This window comes from Arachis hypogaea, chromosome 15, assembly GCF_003086295.3.
Source record: "Arachis hypogaea cultivar Tifrunner chromosome 15, arahy.Tifrunner.gnm2.J5K5, whole genome shotgun sequence".
NCBI lineage: Eukaryota > Viridiplantae > Streptophyta > Magnoliopsida > Fabales > Fabaceae > Arachis > Arachis hypogaea.
Genome location: NC_092050.1, coordinates 86,970 through 106,605, shown reverse-complemented (window position 1 = coordinate 106,605; position 19,636 = coordinate 86,970). Strand labels below are relative to the sequence as shown.

At 30.4% G+C, this 19,636-nt stretch overlaps 2 protein-coding genes across 3 annotated transcripts; both read right to left on the bottom strand.

Annotated features, from left to right (window-relative positions):
- Window positions 1-10,743: 10,743 nt before the first annotated feature.
- On the bottom strand, window positions 10,744-15,929 carry LOC112747309 (putative GEM-like protein 3). Of its 2 annotated transcripts, XR_011872629.1 has the most exons (5): window positions 13,968-14,547; window positions 13,777-13,878; window positions 12,804-13,075; window positions 12,430-12,590; window positions 10,744-11,215 (listed from the first exon to the last, which is right to left on the bottom strand). XR_011872629.1 is itself a non-coding variant. In XM_072217387.1 (4 exons), the coding sequence occupies exons 1-4, from the start codon at window positions 14,266-14,268 to the stop codon at window positions 11,027-11,029; spliced, it is 864 nt and encodes a 287-aa protein (XP_072073488.1). In that variant the 5' UTR covers window positions 14,269-15,929; the 3' UTR covers window positions 10,744-11,026. The 2 variants fall into 2 exon arrangements, 1 of the variants encoding a protein (XP_072073488.1); XM_072217387.1 differs by lacking the exon at window positions 12,430-12,590 and having other exon boundaries at window positions 13,968-15,929.
- Window positions 15,930-16,044: 115 nt separating this feature from the next.
- On the bottom strand, window positions 16,045-19,282 carry LOC112747308 (uncharacterized). The gene is made up of 6 exons (XM_025795259.3): window positions 18,724-19,282; window positions 18,524-18,622; window positions 18,188-18,229; window positions 17,493-17,637; window positions 16,677-16,778; window positions 16,045-16,339 (listed from the first exon to the last, which is right to left on the bottom strand). The coding sequence occupies exons 1-6, from the start codon at window positions 18,946-18,948 to the stop codon at window positions 16,239-16,241; spliced, it is 714 nt and encodes a 237-aa protein (XP_025651044.1). The 5' UTR covers window positions 18,949-19,282; the 3' UTR covers window positions 16,045-16,238.
- Window positions 19,283-19,636: the final 354 nt, after the last annotated feature.

Below are 19,636 nucleotides of genomic sequence, written 5' to 3'. Positions count from 1 at the left end.
AAGTATAAAAAATTTCATACACTTTAAATTTTATTATAATTTTTTTAAAAAAGAATTATGAGGAGCTAATAGAATATTTGTACAATGTGTACAATAAAAATTTATGGAGTATTAAAATTAAGGGATTATAATCTTATTTGTCATCTTTATTACTTTTTAAGTTTATATATTTAAAAGATATTTGTCAACTAAAGTACTTTAGCCTCTTTTTAATTTAATTTTTTCTCTCTTATTACACAATAAAGATATTTTTTTTCTTTTGTAAATTGCAACTTGATAACTGACGAACGTTAAATTAATTTAAAAGAAAAATAAAAACTAAATGCATGATTATATCATTAGACGATTATAACTTTAGTATATTTAATTTTAAAATAAAAAAGAAAATTTACGGAATATATTCACTTATATTTTTATGTATAACTTATAGAAATCAAGTTTTATAAAATATTACATTTGTTCCAACTTTATCAGTTTCAATAAAAGAGCTTTTGTATTTCTTAATAACAAAATTCCTTTAGAATAGTAATAATCCTTATTTCGGATATAGTGCTCATAAGTTTTCTTAAATTTTATACATTATGATAATAAGATTTATGCAATTTGAACAATTCTTCTACCAAGACTTTATCCATAAAAGAGAAGAATTGTTTAATCATTAATGTAAAGTCTAAATCCATGTAGCGAATAAAGGAGGATAATTATGTTTTTTAATTTCCAAAAAAAATTCTATTAAAAAAAAGAAATTAATATTAATACATATAACTTTAAAGTAAAACAATATATTCACACAAGTCATATATTATATGAAGTGGTCCATCATAAATACCTAGTATAATATTAATATTTATTATTTAGGTAAAAATATTAGTATATAAGTGATATTTTTAATACAATAACTAAACATTAATAATAAATTATATCTAATACTATGTCTATTTTTGAATAAATTTATTGTTTATACAAAATTAGATAATTATCACATATTTATTATTATAATTATGCATGTAATTTGACTAAGTACAGAATTTTTTTTGAACTGATTTGTGCCCGCAAAAATTATATATACAAAAGCTTATTTATTTGTTATTATGCTTTATCAAATATTCCAACAAAATTTTCTCAAATAATAAGTCTATTTTTAAATTGACTCATTGTTTACATAAAAATTTAAAAATTATATCTATTTATTATCCCATATATTTTCTATTAATAGATCAAATACCAACTTTTATTTGAGCCGATTAATGATTACAAAATTAAATAGAAAATAAACACAAGATTCAATCTTTGCTATTTGGCCAAACAATAAATTTTTTTTGACCGATTATTTTTTGCATAAATAATAAGTATTGATTTATTTTTAATTAGTTACTCAAGTACACTTTTACCGTTAATACGTATATGTAATTTTATCATATATAAATCTTCTTTTATGCTGATTAATATGCATGATGTAAATTCTAAATAATTAGTAAATAACTAACTAATATAATTAATTAAAAATGAAATTTGATAGTTTAAGGTAATAGAGAAAATTAAAATAAGAATTTTGACAATAATTTCAAAGAATTTGGCCTAAGATTGGGTTAAACGGGTCAAACCAAACGAATTGGGCTCGTATTGGGTCCAAGTGTAATACCCTACCACACTTAATCTTATACTTAAGTCATAAGACTGAGATAGTAAAGTATTACGACTTCTAAAAGTAAAAATATATATAATAATAGTGAAAGAGATATTTAACTAGGAGCATTGAAAAACGGGTGAAATAAAAACACAAACCAAAAGCGCAACGCTCAGAAAATGAGATAACTTGAGTGCTAAGAAATCTAAGGATAATAAGTATAACCAGACAGAAAATGAGAATAGAGAGTCATGGATACAAAATAACTAACTCCTAACTCAGCCTGCAAAGTCAAGGCTGGCCGGATAATATTTACATACATACATACATATATATATATATATATATATCCCAAAATCCAATATATAAAGATACACCCTAATTCTCTCCTTAAATCTCTAAAAGGTACAAAATAAACTGACTATTCGAAGAGTAAATTATATATATAAACATAAATTATATACAGAAAGAAAACCCAAAAACAGCTTTGTTTCAGAAGTCCAGACGCCTACCGAGAAATCTCTCGACCTGCATCTAAAAAATAACACAGTATGGGATGAGAAACGAAGATTCTCAGCATGATAAAGGTGCCACGCATATAAGATATAAGGTTATGGGAATACCAGAGGCAATCCTAGAACGCCGACACTAAAATTATAATCTTAAAATATTAAACAAAAACCATAAGAGGTGGTCTTCTAAAGGGTTCCAAAACTTAACTAAAACTTGACCTAAACACTAAACCCATCTATCCTTCCTCCGTTCCTCCATCTCCGGTGAATATGCACAAATAGATAAACAAACAAGGCAAATACAGGTAATTTACAAATAATACAGATAACAATTATAATCGATAGTAGATTATAATCATGTAAGCAATCCCAAATAATTCACAAGCAAGCAATTCAAATAATATGCACATAATGCATGCGTGTCTTATGGCTGTTGATATCAACTGTCGGTTACGTAGTCATCTCAACATGTTCTCAAACTAAAAAATACACCATGGGGAGAATCTCCAAGCTGACATGGGGAAGAGATCACCCCAAACTCAATAACATCCATGGGAAGAGTCCCAAGCTGACATGGAAAAAATAATACCCCAAGCAGACATGAGGGAGATAACACCCTAAACTCAATATTATCCACGAAAAAAATCCCGGGTGACGTGAAAAAGACAGTATCCCAAGCTCAAAATACTCAACTTTTAACTCACATATGCATCTCCGGCGTGCTCGCGACATTACCTCACTTCCCCAACAAATCATAATCACTTACTCATTAATCATATATTCTATTATTCTCAATTTCTTACATTACTTTCTTACTTACCTCATACGTTTCATATTACTTGTAAAAAATCAATCATTCAAGCCTTAGTATCAGAATTCGTCATTCAAACATGCACATCCTTCTTATACAATTTATCATTTTTTAACCTTTACTTCATTTTTAAATCATCTATATTTCCTAGCTCCAACTTATAACTAAGCTTATCATTATGTTCTAGGGCTAAAAGGGTAAAAACAGAGGTTTGAAAGTTTGAAACTGAGCTTTAAAACACAAAATACCTTTGCTGAAAACAGGAAAGTCACGCGTAGGCGTGAGCGTGCAAACTTAGCCTATTACGCGTACGCATAGGCTTGCTCGTGCACGCATACACGCCAGGCAATAGCTACCCTATGCATGTGAAGGTTTCGCGTACGCAAATTGCCCCTGCCACGCGTACGCGTCGGCCACGCATACGCGTGGGCGTGAATTTTTATCAAAATTTTGGCTAAGTCTGAAATCTGCAAATTTGCTAAAATTAAACACCAAACTTTCGACGCACATAACTTTTTCATTTTAAATTAGGGTAAAGTATATTTTTTGTCCCTGAAGTTTAACAAAAGTTTCAAAATTACCCTTAAGTTTTATTTTGTTTCAATTTTGTTCCAAAAGTTTTCGATTTCCATCAAATATACCTCTACCGACTAAATTTTCAAAAAAATTAAGACCAATCTAACAATAATGCATAAAAATTATAAATGAGTTGTTTGTGTTGATGGTTATTCTTATGAAATTGTTGTTGAATTGGTCTTAAATTTTTTGAAAAATTAGCTGTTAGGGGTATATTTGATGCAAATCGAAAACTTTTGGGACAAAATTGAAACAAAATAAAACTTAAGAGTATTTTTAAAACTTTTGTCAAACTTCAGGGACAAAAAGTATACTTTACCCTTTAAATTATTTTTCCTCTGTTTTTCAAACGGCGTAAACTTCACGGACCCTATTTTCACATAAAACAATATTAAAACCATTTGGGAATTTGGAAGCTAAAGTTATGGCTTGTCAAAATTCGACCAAAAACCAAACAAACACTTATTACCTAATCAATAAGATTCTCAATCAACCATCACAAACTCATATTCATGCTCATACATTAGCCACATCATTAACTCATCATCATAAATTACAACACCAATATCAACATCAAACCAAAATCCAACCTTGTTCAAGACATATCATTAAAACACTAAAGAATTCACATACTCAAACATTTATTTTTATCCTACGATCATCTAACTTAAATTTTCAAAAAACATTATATATTAAATATGCGAAACACAATTTTGTATCTATATATTTCATGTCTATAAACAAACACAACCTCAAAAACCAAAACTTTAAAACTCTATTTATACTTAATTATTTGTTCATCTTAAAAACAATAAAAAAGAATATTATGCTGTCACTTTTATTTGATTTTGACCATTTTTATGTACACAAAAAGATGAAAACTCTTTTAATTCGATTCCGAGACACATATTATTTACCAAAAAATGGTTAAATTCTCATCTATAGCAACATGATCAGGAAGTAACCATTCCTTATTCCTTTACGCAAAAATATAAATTAAGCTTTGGCTTCTCATAAATTTGATCATATATCCACTGATTATTTTACTACATTGTAATTACTTCAAGCTAATAATCAAATTTTTCCAAAACAACTATTATGATCATTGGGTGCAGATGAACATAACCTAAAACAGTTAACATTTTAACATTGCATGCTTCCTTAAAAAAAAAAGAAAAAATTGTTTGCTCTGAGTTCACTTTTTATTAGGCTATATACATAGCAGCTTTAATTTAATTTCACTTAAAAGCTGAAATGAAATTGGTGTAGAGTATGAGATCTTAAGAAATGACATTCCCGCGTGCAAATGAAATGATCTAAACCTGCTTTATACACAGTTAATTTGATACTTTGATTAAGACATTACATGCTCAATAATCATGGCAATCTAAAAGATGATTAGTGCAAAGCACTTACTTAGATTCTAAAAACAAAAAACAAAAAATGGGATAATGCACCTGCCGCCATACCCCACCTTCCTGCATTGTCAGAGAAGAGTGTTTAATGAAATTAACCGTTCATTTTTTCTTCAAAGCATATAGATAGATACATTGCGGGCCTGTGAATTAATCAAAAGCCATATAGTAGTAGATTATGGTCCACCAGTATTATAGGCCATGACCCAAATATCATTCAACTTGCAGAGGTCATAAATTGCTATTAAGTTTTAGTGGCTCTGACAGGCCCTAAACACCGGCCTATATCTAATTTTTCCGCACATTTATTTTTCTCAAAGAAAATAAAAATTATTTTTTAAATAAGTTTTTGATAGTCATCGTGTAAAATGTTCTATCTTTTTCTTAGTCTATTCCTATAAAATTTAATTGTCTATTTCAATCTCAATTGTTAGTTTATTCTATGAAGTGTTGATATAACAAGTTTATCCTAAAAAACTTTTGAATTTTACATTATCAAAATCAAAAGATATTTTTTGCTAGGATGATTTTGTTCAAGATATAAACACACACAAAAATTGCTAAATATAACAACAACAATTAAGTGCTAACCATTATATAAGATTAACAACATGAATCAAACAATGTTAAAGTATTCAATCGTAAATTGTTTAAACTATTAATATTGTTCAGTGAAGATTTACCTGGATGAATTTAAATGAGGGAAATAGAGACTTTTGGATAATGCTTCTCGAACCGATCGGTGAGGTACCTATAAGAAAATTTGACACTCAAATTAATATTAGTCTAAGAGATATAACGATTTAGGTTAGATTGCATATTTTTATGAGGTCCGTATATATACAAGCCTTTTTTGTTTACAAGCTGTATAAGTTGGTCCAACTATAAGAAAAAACACGCACACCACTCTTTTAAAATCGAGCGTCCAACACACGCTCTTCTTCTTCAATCAAAACGCAAATCGTCAAAATTCAAGCGACATTCCAAACAAATTACGATTCTGAAGACACATTCCAACTCTTCGCGAAGAGTAAAAAAAATCAAGAAGAAAAGATACAAATCTCCATAAAAAATTATCAGAAAAAACGAAAAAACATTATTCAACGTACTGTTTTACTGTTCTTCTAGGCTTTTTTTTTTCTAGATTGTCTCTGCCATGTGCCTCATCCTTAACCAGCAAAACATTAAAAGATTTTAAGAAGAAATATACTGTTTCCCCCATGTTTTGGGTGTATTTCTTAAATGCTCTGGGTATATTTCTGTAATCTTTTGGGTGTATTCTGTAACCGTTTGGATGTATATCTGTAATTCTTTCTGTAACCGTTTGAATGTATTTCTGAAATTCCATTATCTTCAAAACAATTTCAAAACTTGATTTCAAAAATCATGAAAATCGAAAAAAAAAACGAAGCAAGAATGAGATCCAACAAATTTGGTAAGAAATTTGAAAAAAAGAAACGAAATCTTTTGAAAAATGGAAATTATATATTTGCGTGTTAATTAATTTGAATTGATTTAAAAAGTCTGTCAAAGAGGCACGTAACATAAACAGCGTGTTTAGTAGGTTTCGTTCTCTTTCAAGCTTGTAATGCTTGTAAGTGCAAGTAGAGATTAATCTTATTTTTATATATAATATTTAGAGAATGAACTTAAAAAAAATTCGAATAAATTCATATGAGATATACACAGAATTTTCGTGTGAATATAATATAGAGTACGTCTTTTGTAGTGATCTTAAAAAATATATTTTTGGGCCGACTACAGCATTAAACCAATTTGAGAGCTAGAACTTAATATCATAGTTGATTTTACATGTATATAACATGTTTCTTTTTCAAGAAACAATAACATTATCACTTATTTGATCTATGTCATGAAAATGGACGACTATGCTAAAAGCTTAATATAACGTAGACAGAGCTACAATTTTATTCAAGAATCAAGATACAATCAAAATCAAATGTAAATGCTTCTCTCTCTTTTTTTTTTTTTTTAAATTGCAATTTGAATTGTACTGAATTTGAGAGATTACATTTTTTTTCGTTTCACACTTTTACTTTAAATTATAGACTCACCTAATTTTTTTAATAGAAAAAAATGATAATCTACGGGGGATATGAAGGAATACTTCGTAAAGAGACTAATAATCTCTTGCCATAAGGATCACCAACATCACTCATAATTTAAGCAAAAAGATTTGGACTTAGAAGCTTCAGCCAAGCGTGTAGGAGAGGAGAATAAATTTTTGGGGAAAAAAAGAAGAAAAAAGAAAAAGAATTGGGTTAGTACTTAGTAGAAGCTTGTAATGATTCACACCTGTCCCACTAGGAGAAACTTTTGGAGGGGTTCTTTTTAATTAGTGAATGTCTCTCTCTTAATTAAACATCTTTTTGACATTATGAACTACTATTAATAATTTAGGTTCATTAATAGTTAATGGTGCATGGTGCATCAACAGAGCACTTTCAAAGTTATTGGACATGGTTTAAGGAAGGTTCATAATTATGATATGATAACTAGGGTCTTGGAAATTAAGAAATGTTTTGTGTTTACTTTTGTTGAGAAGTGCCACTCTGTTATCCATTATGCACATGTCAGAACATAGCTGCATGACAAGACCTATCTATAACATTAGAGGACAATGGCTTTCATTCAATTTTCTGATGACTCTTTTTTGGTCTAGAGAATCTACTCACTGATAACAAGAGTGGGCAAAAAAGATTCCTTCACTGAGGAAAAATAATCAAGGAACATGATTAATCAAAGTGTTTTTCGGTGCATAAATTTTATAGAGAATTCGAAAATAAAAAGATGTGTTCCATCATCTATCTTTATTTTTAGACAATTTAGATAAAAAATCATTGACACCAAAATATCTCCCATTAATCAACTGCAACAATTTGAAAACAAGAAACTGAATCATGAATGATATGCACCAAGTAACTTGCTGCATGATAAACCAAAATAATTTAATAATACAAATTCCATAAGAGTTATTATTATTATTATTATTATTATTATTATTATTATTATTATTATTATTATAAATTTGGGCCTCATAATTTATCTTACTGTATCATAACATATCATGAAGAAAATTTGGTAATATAGATGAGAAGTAATGTTACAGTGTCAAGAAAACTTTTGAAAATTTTTGACAAAATATAAAAATCTATAATTATATTGAATGAAATAAAGTGTTACCACTTACCAACTACATCCAATGAAAGGTCAACAAATATGTCCCATCAATTCATTGTGACAGATAAATCCAAATAAAAAAATCTAACTATTTAGCATTTTCCTAAAGATGATCACGGGCTATAATGTCAAAGCATACCTTGAGGAACAAAGATTAGGGCATTTGCTGTTTACATAACTAAGATTGGTTCATAGCTGTTAAATTGACAGATGAGTGATAGAGAGGGAAGGAATGGACTGATGGTCCAAAATAAGCTGGTTTTGTGTGTAACAGCACTTTTACCATTCTTAAAGGTGAGGTATCATTTAGTAAGTTATCAATATTACCACTCAGTATAAAAATGGGCATCAACTTGTATATAGGAAATCTCATTACAAGTTTATCCGAGCTGCTGTCTCAATAATTTTGGTTTCTGATTGTTAACCTTGTAATTCATCTCTTCCTCACTTCCCAATTGGGTAAGTGAGTGTTATCTATCTAAAAAACAAGCAAAAAGTTTCATTTTAAGTTTAGAATATAGTAGAAGTCCTGGAAAAAATTCTTTCATTTAATCCTATCATTTGGATTAATATTTCATTTTTACTTATTTATTTGATTTCAATTCTTTGACGGAGGTGCTTTGATACAACCTATAAAACACGGACACTCCAATGAGTTGTCGTGTCCGCATATCGGACACATTTTGGACACGACACTCATTGACACTCGTCCGACATGCGTGTCTGCTATGTCCAGCCGTGTCTTAATGAAAAATAAAATTTTTTTTCTAGAAACGCTTGAAAACACCCAAATACCATCACGTATTAGTGTGTTCAATCTTATTCTTAATATATATTCTTGAAATAAAATTAGATATAGTATTATTATTATTTATTAAAACAAAAAATATTTTAAGTATTTGATATAATTAAAATAAGACATTAAAAATAATTTTAAAAAATTAATTTATATTTTAATATTAATAAAATATCAAAATATCATTACTATTTATCTAAAAAATACTTTATATTTTATATGTATGCGTATCCATGTCTTATAAGATTTTAAAATTCGAGTGTTGGATACAACCATAACTTCTCTGTCAGCAATTCTTGTCATCGGTGCAAGAGTCAACTGGAATCGATCCTCCACTGCTTCCAAGACTATGAGAAAGCTAAAGTTGTTTGGAACATTCTTGATCCCTCTCTTCTTGACAATAATAAATTGATTGACTTCTTATCTAGGCTTAGATGGAATATACCAAGAAGAGAATGGCTTACGGCAGCTGGTATTTAGTGGATTTGGCGACATCGGTGCCAAGATGTTTTTAATTTGAAGAGCTTTGGCCGAAGAAGAAGGTAGCGATGCTTGCTAGAAGTCTTGAGTTATGAGTTGATGTCCTTGTAGAACAACAGATCCGTCATCACTACTATAAATAGGAGATTCAAGTGGGAGCCTCCCCCAATCATACCCACAAAGTAAACTATGATGTGTCTTCTGAGATGCTCAATTGGCTGGATTTGGTTGTATCTTGAGGAATGACAAAGGTAGTTGGGTGTTAAACTATTCGGACGCTCTCTCCTTTTAGCACATAACACGCTAGAAGTTGTTGGCAGCATGGCAGGGGCTTAATTTGGCTTGGGAAGCAGGTTACAGATATATTATTTGTGAAACAAATTCCCTAGTTGGATATCTAGTTTTGAGTAATATTAATAGTCATAGCTCACATAGTGATAATGACATTGTAGTCAAGATGAATTGGAATATTCAATTTCATCATATCCGAAAAGAGGAAAATAGCACTGCTGATTAGATAGCAAAAACTGGCGCTAAGAGTGACATGAGTTATGTTACCTGGATCAAGCCTGGAGAAGAATTAGAACTTCCGATGAAAGAGAGTGTAGTTTAATCTAGTGTGTTTTGCTCTTTGAGCTAGTCTTTTTCTTTCTTTGTTTCTGTTTTTTCCTTTAGACAACAAAAAAAATTCATCGTTTGAGAAACTAAAGTAGCATTTATTTTAAAATATTAGAACCAAGATTAAAAAACTGGAACTCAGTATTATGTTTGTTGATCCTGGAAATAAAATTTTTATCTATGTCCTTAAAGTTCCACTATTTCAATACTTCCAAAAAGTGATGACAAGAAGACTGAAATTTTTAAAAACAGAGACTATAATTTTAATAACATTTTATACCTAAAATACCCTAATTTTAATTAATTAATTCTAACTTTATCTTTTGTATAAATTAAATTAAAATTTCATTCTTATTTCAGTCTTTGTCTTCTACTTTACACCAAATATAATACTGAGACTTATTTTAATTTCTATCCTTCAATCTCTGACTCTCTTAGAGATTCTCTTTCAAACGCTACCTAAGAAGCTACACTACACAGACTCACTACACACTAGAAAGGGTTCTATATTCCATTTCTAAGATTTAAACCCTGGTGCAACTAGGTAAAAGGCCTACAACTATGCTTAACATCCTAGTTCGAAGAGTTATGCTATGCATTCTATAATTATGATAAGCAATAAAACAAGGCCCGAATACGAGAGGGTTTTCTTTTTTTTTTTTTCCTTGGGGGGGGGGGGGGATAAGGGAAATTACATTGACACATACTGATTAGAATTCCATAAAATAATAAATAAAATTGTAAAATAGTTATCTAAACTACTCTAACGGATCGATCCCCTTAAATGATCCACTCATCCAGACACAACCTGTGGTTTAGTTAACAATAACATCAACAAAATTGGCAAAACTTTGAATGGTGCCAAATGCATTTATCAACAGCTACACAAAAAGAAAAAAAATAAAAGAAAAAAGAATCCACCAACCTATAACTCTTGTAACAACATGCACATGTAATGTGAATGAAAGTCTAAATATTACAGACAGACCATTATTCAGATTGCAATCTGCTGGCTTCAAACAAGTTTTGCAAGCATTCAACAGCACCTTCATAGTTTAAGAAGCCCATATACCAAAATTCATGATTGTCAGCAGAAATCACCTGGATGTACTTTTCAGAGGGATTGACTCGGCTTGCCGAAGGATTAACCGCTTTTAGCTGATGTAATGGGATGACTACCTACAGATATTACAACAAATCAATAAAAAAAGAATGAACAAATGGCGAGAAAATGATTTAAGATCAATCAAATTTAACAGCAAAAAAAATATATATATAAGTTACATAGATTTCTTATTTTGTCACTTCACTTCTCAATCACTTAGGGACTTTGGGCATCGCATAATACCCAAGTTCCTAACAATACACCGCCTTTGGAGAGCTAACATCCATGGCCACTTCACTCTATCGACACTAGCCACTTTGCCACCAGCTATCAGTATTTACCTTAATCCAGTCTATAGGTATCCTGCTCCATGACGCCGGCAAGCTAGGCTCTAATACCATTGTTAAATATCTAAAGAAAGTTGGAAACCTCACCCTAAAAGCTAGCTGTTAAAGGAGAACTATTCTTCTTAAATACAACATCAAACATCCCATACTCCTCAATCTATACCATTGTTAAGTATCTAAAACAAGTGGGAAACCACACCCTAAAAACTAGCTATTAAAGGAGAAGAACTATTCTTAAATATAACATCAAACATCCCATACTACTCAATCTAAGACTTTGGGCACCCCATAATACCCAGAGTCCCAAACACATGCTAATATAGGGCACTAGGTTAATAACTTAATAATGAAGGCATTCAATTTAAGACACTTGGGGGATATCTTTTATCAACCATTACATCATCAAACATTAGAAAATGCAGAAACAATCTTCCTAGAAGCCCTTCACGATGAAACATATGAAGAATATTGATTCTTCCATATTCATTGATATATGTATTCAACAGTGTCCTAGATGAAATATGTTCCGTTTAAATAAAAATGTTCCGTTTATTATTTGTTACATCACATTTACTTAAACATTTTTGTTTGTATAACAATTTGATCGTCATAAAATAATTATATCATTGTATAAGTAATTTGAAAGCATAGCTAGGATCAAGCTGAGACTTGAGCTCAAGTTTTAATCAACAGATACTTGGGCTTAAATTCTCAAACTTGAAATCAGATTTGATATTTCCTGTCCAGTAGGAACTTGAACCCATGACCACCAGCCACCAAGTCACAAGGAAGCAAAGTTATCATTGCTCCATGGCTCACATTTCCATGGATAGCTTATTTAATTAAACAAATTTTAAACTTGCCACTAAATTCAAAATCAGACCAGTACAAAAGATTGCCACTTTGGCGGAATGAACAAACAGTTGAAAGTTAAACACAACCTTATTCCTGCAAGCAGTTGTTGAAAAGTTCAAATCAGTGAGTCTTTGAGCAGCACAACACAGGGTAATTAAATTTTGGTGCAAATGACACCTCAAAAGACAACTCTTAGTCTCTCCCCACCAAAGAAAAAACTCTTGTTATTTTCCCAGAACCAGAATAGCTGCATATGCAAGGTTAGTCATTGATTTTAATGAGCCTCCTAAGTTTCAAAAATCACCATTATCTGGAATTTGCATTCATTGTGGCTAATACCTTTAGATAAGTCCAATATAAATAGATATAGCTGCTTTCAATAACAAATACACAAGTCACCCAGACAGATTGAAAAAAATGGTTTATTTTTCAAATATTTATTTCTTTATTTAATAGGTACCTTATAATAGCTCCATTCTGTTTGGTTGTCGGATTTATAGGAAAGAGGATTGTCACTACAATAAGCAAGTTTTGCAGTGGATATATACAAAATTCCCATTACTGGTCCAGCTGATGTGGATAGATAACATGCAAAAGAATTTTGAAGATGTTCCCCTGGAACTGTGTCAAAAGTACGTAGGAAAATTTTCTCGTAACCACCTTCTGCAAGTACCTTTGTTCCCTGGGCAATTCGTCCCACAGCAGCTTCAGTGAAACTTGGGTTTGTTTTTACTGATCACGACATAAGTGAAAGAGGCCAGTCATGTTATGCTGGAGATTCAATGTCATCAAGAATGATAATAGGGACAAAAACAACAGAGACAGACAATCCACTAACTACAGTGATCATTAATACCGAAAAACTCAACAGACACTATGGTCACTCATGAAAATAGGAAAACATGTAGGAGTTATACATCAGCAAGAAAACACCACCTAAGCAAATGGGTATGGCACACTTAAATGACAGCTGCGGAAAAAGATTCTCTAAAGAGTCTAAAGTGATAAAATAAGAGGTTAATCACAATTGAATTTGTAACCTTTATCATCGTGAGCCCCACTACCTAGATTCAAGGGTGATTAAACTTTCACTTTCTCACTTTAGAGGAACTTAATCCAACAATGCACCGCTGGGAACGTAAAAACACCTCAGTATTTCACTTTAGATGCAGGCTCACAATCGTTACCATGATCATACTTGATTCTACAACACTGTAATATTAGTTCCTACCGTTCTCCATAGTGACATGTAAAACAGAGTAAAATTTCCACAATATACCTAAATTTCTTCATGATGGTTCCGAATTCTCACAACAGGTCGTTCAAATTCCATGTTTCATCCTATAGAATCAACTAACCCTATTCCTTGGAAATAAAAACAACTAACAAAACACGAATTAAAAAGAAAAAGGAGAAAAAAAAAACACACGTACAGTGCTGCCAAGTGTTTCCGGCAAGAGTCTCAGCCTTACGGGAAGCTTCTCCCACCTTCCTTCTCCACCTGCCAAGCACATTCCTAACGGTTTCCACCTTATCTGAAAATATACATGTATAACATTCAGAAACATTGTTCAAGGAGATAGAGGCACCGAAAATTCTAGAAGCAGCTGGCACAGTCACTCACCCGTGACGTTGAACGAAGAAGATGAAGAAAAGTAGGGATTGGAACGAGATTCCTCGGGACTCGACACGAAGGTTGATTCGGTCACCAAGTCAGGACTCCACCGCACCGACTTCTTGACGCTTCCCGGTGAAGCTGCGTGCTCAACAGATCCCTCCGTCGACCGCATCGATTCCGATCCCGACGAAACCGGTGGCTTTTCTGCGGTGGCCTCATCGGAGCTCTTCGCGTTTCCGTTCAGGGCGTGAGCTGTTGGATCCTTCGGATCAGGTCGTCGGTCTTGTTCCAGCGTGGTTTGTTCCATCTTAGCGGAGCCTGGGGAGTGAAGGGTAGCGCGTGAGCCGGCGCGTGTTGATTTTGGATTTGAACGCCTTCGTTGTGTGTTGAATTGGTAAAGAAGTACGGGTGTCTCTTTTGCTGAGAAGCAAAAACAAAAGTAAAGTAAAACAGAAAGAACTAATAAGAAGCTTCTAAGTTTTTTTTTTTTTTTTAACAGAGAGAAGCTTCTACTTGAAAATTGGAACTTGTAAGTTGCAAACCGGGATTTGAGAACGACATGATTGTAATTTCATTTAATTAAAATGTTATAAGAAATCGTACCTTTTAGAACTTAAAACATATGAGTTTTGGATTTTGATGAAAGATTAATAAAATTATTAGAAATGTTAAACCCCCAACTTTTTTAATCAAATCTTGTCAAGTCAAATTTAAGTAAGTGTGCTTCTTCAACATTTTTTTTTGTATATTCTCTTTTTTTTGTTTTATCTTTTTTTTATTATCATTATCATTATTTTTTTTTTTCTCTTATTCATTCTTTCTTTTTCTATTCTTCTTGCTTCTTCTCTTCCTTATTTCATTTTTTTTATTTTCTTTTTTCTCTTTTATTATATTCGTTATTATAATTATCTTCATCTTCTTCTTTTTCTTAAATCAGTAGCACACAATTAATTTAACAATAATAAAAAATACAGATTTTAATTATAAATGACATAAAAAAAATTTGAATGATACAAAAAAATTTAAAAAATTACAAATCCAAAATTTTAACTCACTCAACCAACAAAATACACTTAAATATATTTTAAATTAAAAAGAACATATCAATTTCTTGCAAAATAACACAAAAATTACTAAGTACAATACCACATAATTTATTCCGTGATAATAAACACACATAATTTAATTGAAAATGATATATAAATTTTTGATAAATAACACAAACAATTTTTAAAGAATCATAAGATAAAAATCTTAACTCACTCAACTAACGAAATACATTTAAATATCTTTTGAATAAAAAAATATATGAATTTATTACAAATAACACAAAAAAAGCTAGACATCTTATATATGAGTTTAACACCACACAATCAGTTTAATGATAACAAAAATACATTATTTAATTAAAAATAACATAGAAATTTTAGTAAATGAGACAAAAAAATTCTTCAAAAGATCACAAGTCTAAAATTTTAACTCATTCAATTAATAAAATATAAATGTATTTATATCAATTTATTACAAATATCACAAAAATGAACAAATATCTTATCTATGAATTTAATACTACATAGTTAGTTCAATGATAATAAAAATATATTATTTAATTAAAAATAATACAAAACTTTTTATTTTTGATAAGTTTTATTTGGTTAAGAAATTTTATGAGTCATGGACTCATGGTTAAAAGTTTTTGTCAAATCTTATTGGTGTGAAGGATCTACGTCTTGGACCTAAGGTCGGATTTCTTCTAATTGAACCCTTATATTGGGCCTCATCATTAGGCATTTGTCGAAACAAAAGCATTGACTGTAATACCAAAAAAAAAAAAAGCACTCACTGTAATCGATCGCTAAGGAGATGCTTCTGAAGAAAATGGGCCATCACTGACAATATTCTATGTTTTTTAAATATTTTTTTTTTATAATTTAACTCAGTTAATTACATCAACAATATTTATGACTTTTAACCAGCGAGTTCAAGACCAAAAAAAATAAAAAACCAGCGAGTTTTTCACTAATATTAACAGCCCATTATTATTATTATTATTATTACATACATTGATATCAAAGACAGCGAGTTTTTCACTATTATTTTTTTCTTATGTTTATTTGCATTTATTAAAATTTGAACTCCCAATATTGTCCTTATGTCTGTAGTCCAAATTGGACCCATTTTCGGTAATGAAATGACATAACTACCTTTGATAAAAAAAAAAAAAAGAGTGGTTATAATAAATTTATAATAATAGTTTCTACAGATATTTTCCAAGTTTCAGAGAAGTGACAATGGGCCAACGCGACGGTCACTCACTACCATAGGAATCCTCTTAATATTCTCAATGAAACCTACCATAATTTCAAGACTCTTATCATCTGCAAATAAACAACAACCATCGGATCCAAATAAATAAATATAATATATAAATAAGAATTTGACTAACCAGTGTTTAAAGATAAAAGACACCGAGTCACCAAAAAATAAAACGATAAAGACTAAAAGACACCTGCTAATGTTATTAATTATTTAAGAATTTTTTTAAAGTTGGATAGCTTTAAAACTATTTTAGTTTTATTTTTGTAGTTATAAACAAAAATGTTTCCATTTTTTTTTATATATAAAACTGTATCAATCCATGAATGTATAGAATAAATTACAATCACGGTCATTATAATTATTAGTAGTCATTCAAAAAATGATACTAAAACTAACCAAGTTTGGGGATTGTGTGGCCTCTTGGATGACGAATGACAATAGGGTCTCTAAATGCTTGAAGCAAAGCTATGCTCTCTGGTTTCTGGAAATCCGATTCGCCTTCACAAAACATATCTTGTTATTAATAATACTAGTGGAATAATAGATATTTACATGTCTTAATTCACCCTTTTTTATTCAGCGTGTATCATTTAATAATAGTAAAACAGTAATATTAAAGAAACAATAACTAAAAATTATCTTATTTAATTTAATATCTATAATTTTATATGTGTTTCATTTATAATTATATTTTTATTATATCTAATATTATTCAATTATTTAGACGACAATTAATGAATATAAAAATAAAGTAAATAGTAATTAAAAAATATAAAATAAGATAATTTTTTATTATTTTAGACTATTTTTTATTATCTTTCAAATATTTTTAGTAATAAAAATATAATTAGTCAAAATATTAAGAATTTTACTTTGGTAATAAAAAATTCTTTGAATTCAAATTTTGGAAATAACAAACATTTCGCTTATGAATTTAAGAAAAACCTGTATTTTAAAAAAGAAAAGTTAGGTAGAGAAAATTAAAGATGGAGTAGTGCTAGGGAGCCAATGGTCTAAACGTAAACGCTTGACTTTCCGAATCTGAAACTCTAATACCATGTCCTGAAACCACTCATCCCAAAAGTGTAATCTGATAAGACAATGTAACACTAATAATCATATCTCTAATACTTTCTAAATCTTTATTGTACACACATTATACGCTTAGGTTATTGGCTCCCTATACTTTCTCTTAAAGATGAGAAAACCTACCTATAAAGTGGAGAGATAGGCAATCAATTGGATCTGAAAATGCATTGGAAGCCAGTTTAGGCATTTCATACTTGTTTCCACCAAACTTGGCTCCTGATATCAAAATCAAAAACTTGATCTTCTCTACCTTCGCAAGTGCTACTCCCTAAAGTCATCATTGTCACTCAAGTTAATCAATTCAAATCAAATATAGCTCATCTTTAATTTAGATTGCAGTCTAACTAGTAAGTATTTTAGAATGAATAAGAATAATGTTACGTGATAAATAAAATTTATTATTTTTAATTAACATCTGACTAACAAAAATATTTTTATATTAAAATCTAAATCTTCAACCCTTAAATTCTAATATAGTATAAATATAAAATATTAATCCAAAATATTGATTGATTTACAGTCTTCATTCAATACAATTCTACATTATCTGTAAAAGCTAAGCTAAGATTCCTTTCCTTTTCTCTGTTTTTCATCACACAACCACTTCCTGTCTAAGCTACTATCCATTCATTGTTCAATTCTAACATTTTTGGTGGGTGAAAAATTGTTCTTGAAGTCACATCTTGTCTTAATATATGTATGTCTTTTTTATTAACTACAAATAAACTTGTATACCTCAATATTTTTATACAATTCTAAGATAGTTATATGTGAAACAAGATCGATTAAGTATCACAAAATGGATTGAAGACAATTACCTGAGCTTGCATTCCAGGCAAAGCAGAAGCTACAAGTGCGCCCTGAGATCATTGCTTGGTTAATCAAATGGGAAGAAAAAGGAAAATTTAAGAGAAGGGGAGTACCATATATATACTGAACTTAATAATAATAAAAAGAATATTAGATATATATAATTATTTTCTGTGAATGATGATTATATGTCCAACAAATACTAGCTGTTACTTTATCTTTTTGTCTTCAAGTCAACAATCCTAAAAGTACTAATTAAGTATTGAATGGTTTAAAAGCTGGAACTTTTCTCTTATAATTAAAACACCTAAAGATCTCCGAAGAAATCATTAATCGAGGCTTACCTGAGAGAATCCAAGTAAACCATCAAAAGGGCCATTCTTTACCATGTAATCTTCAATGTATGCTACACATTCTTCGAAGTTGCTGACCAGTGAAAGATCCTGTATATGAATACATAAGCAACTATTATTAGCAACATGTTTTAGAACATTGAGTTAATTCATCGTCACTATTTCACTATAAAGTTTATAATAACAGTAACCTCGTTGGTTCGAAACCATTCATAGTAAGGAGGATCGGAAACACCAGCGACTGCGGATTTTGAATGTGCTGGAAACTTGCCATCGAGGAACACAAGTTGCAGCTTTTGTGTTACAATTTCTGGCCACCGTGACATTATTGATTTCTTGAGGATTTTACCACTGGTCCTGTATCCATGGAAGCAAAGGACTCTGGGTTTTCGTTGTTGGTTTTCATTATCTTCCATGTTGCTCCTATAACTTGCTTTCAGATTGATTTTTTTAGTTTAATTTATTTTTAATTTGATGCCTGTTACGTCCTTTTACCAAGGATCGTTTTTGGCCGAAAAAATTTAATATGGAAATACTATTGGAGATGTATGTGGTCCAAAATAGGATTGTGAGGTGGTGTTTTTAGGTATCATGGGCCTTCTCCTCGCACTATATAAAAAGGCTTTTAAATTTATTTTATTACATCTCGTACTATTCAAGAAAGCTGTGCAATCAACTTTGGCGGTCCCGCAACGAGCTGGTATTCAAAGGAACCAATGCAACAATTGAAGAGGAGATTGAGTGTGCGACAAAGGAATTTGAAGATTTTCTAAAGATAAACTCAAGAAACAAGGAATTAAGGATAGTTGACTCTTCATTGGCTCAATTAAGAGAGACTTAGGAGATGCCACCAATTAGAATTGTGAAAATTAATGTTAATGCATCAGTGCTAAGAAATGTGCATAGAGATGTGAGTGTGATTGCAAGGAATGAGATGGGCTTAATTTTGGAGGCAGCTAGCGGGGCTATATCCTTTCACTTGGAGGCCTCTGAGGCTGAGACTGATGAGTTTGGAAAACTCTTGTTTAATTTTGATGATGAACAAACATTATTAAATATTTAATTACAAAATTATTAATTTGATCTCAACTCATATTTACTTAA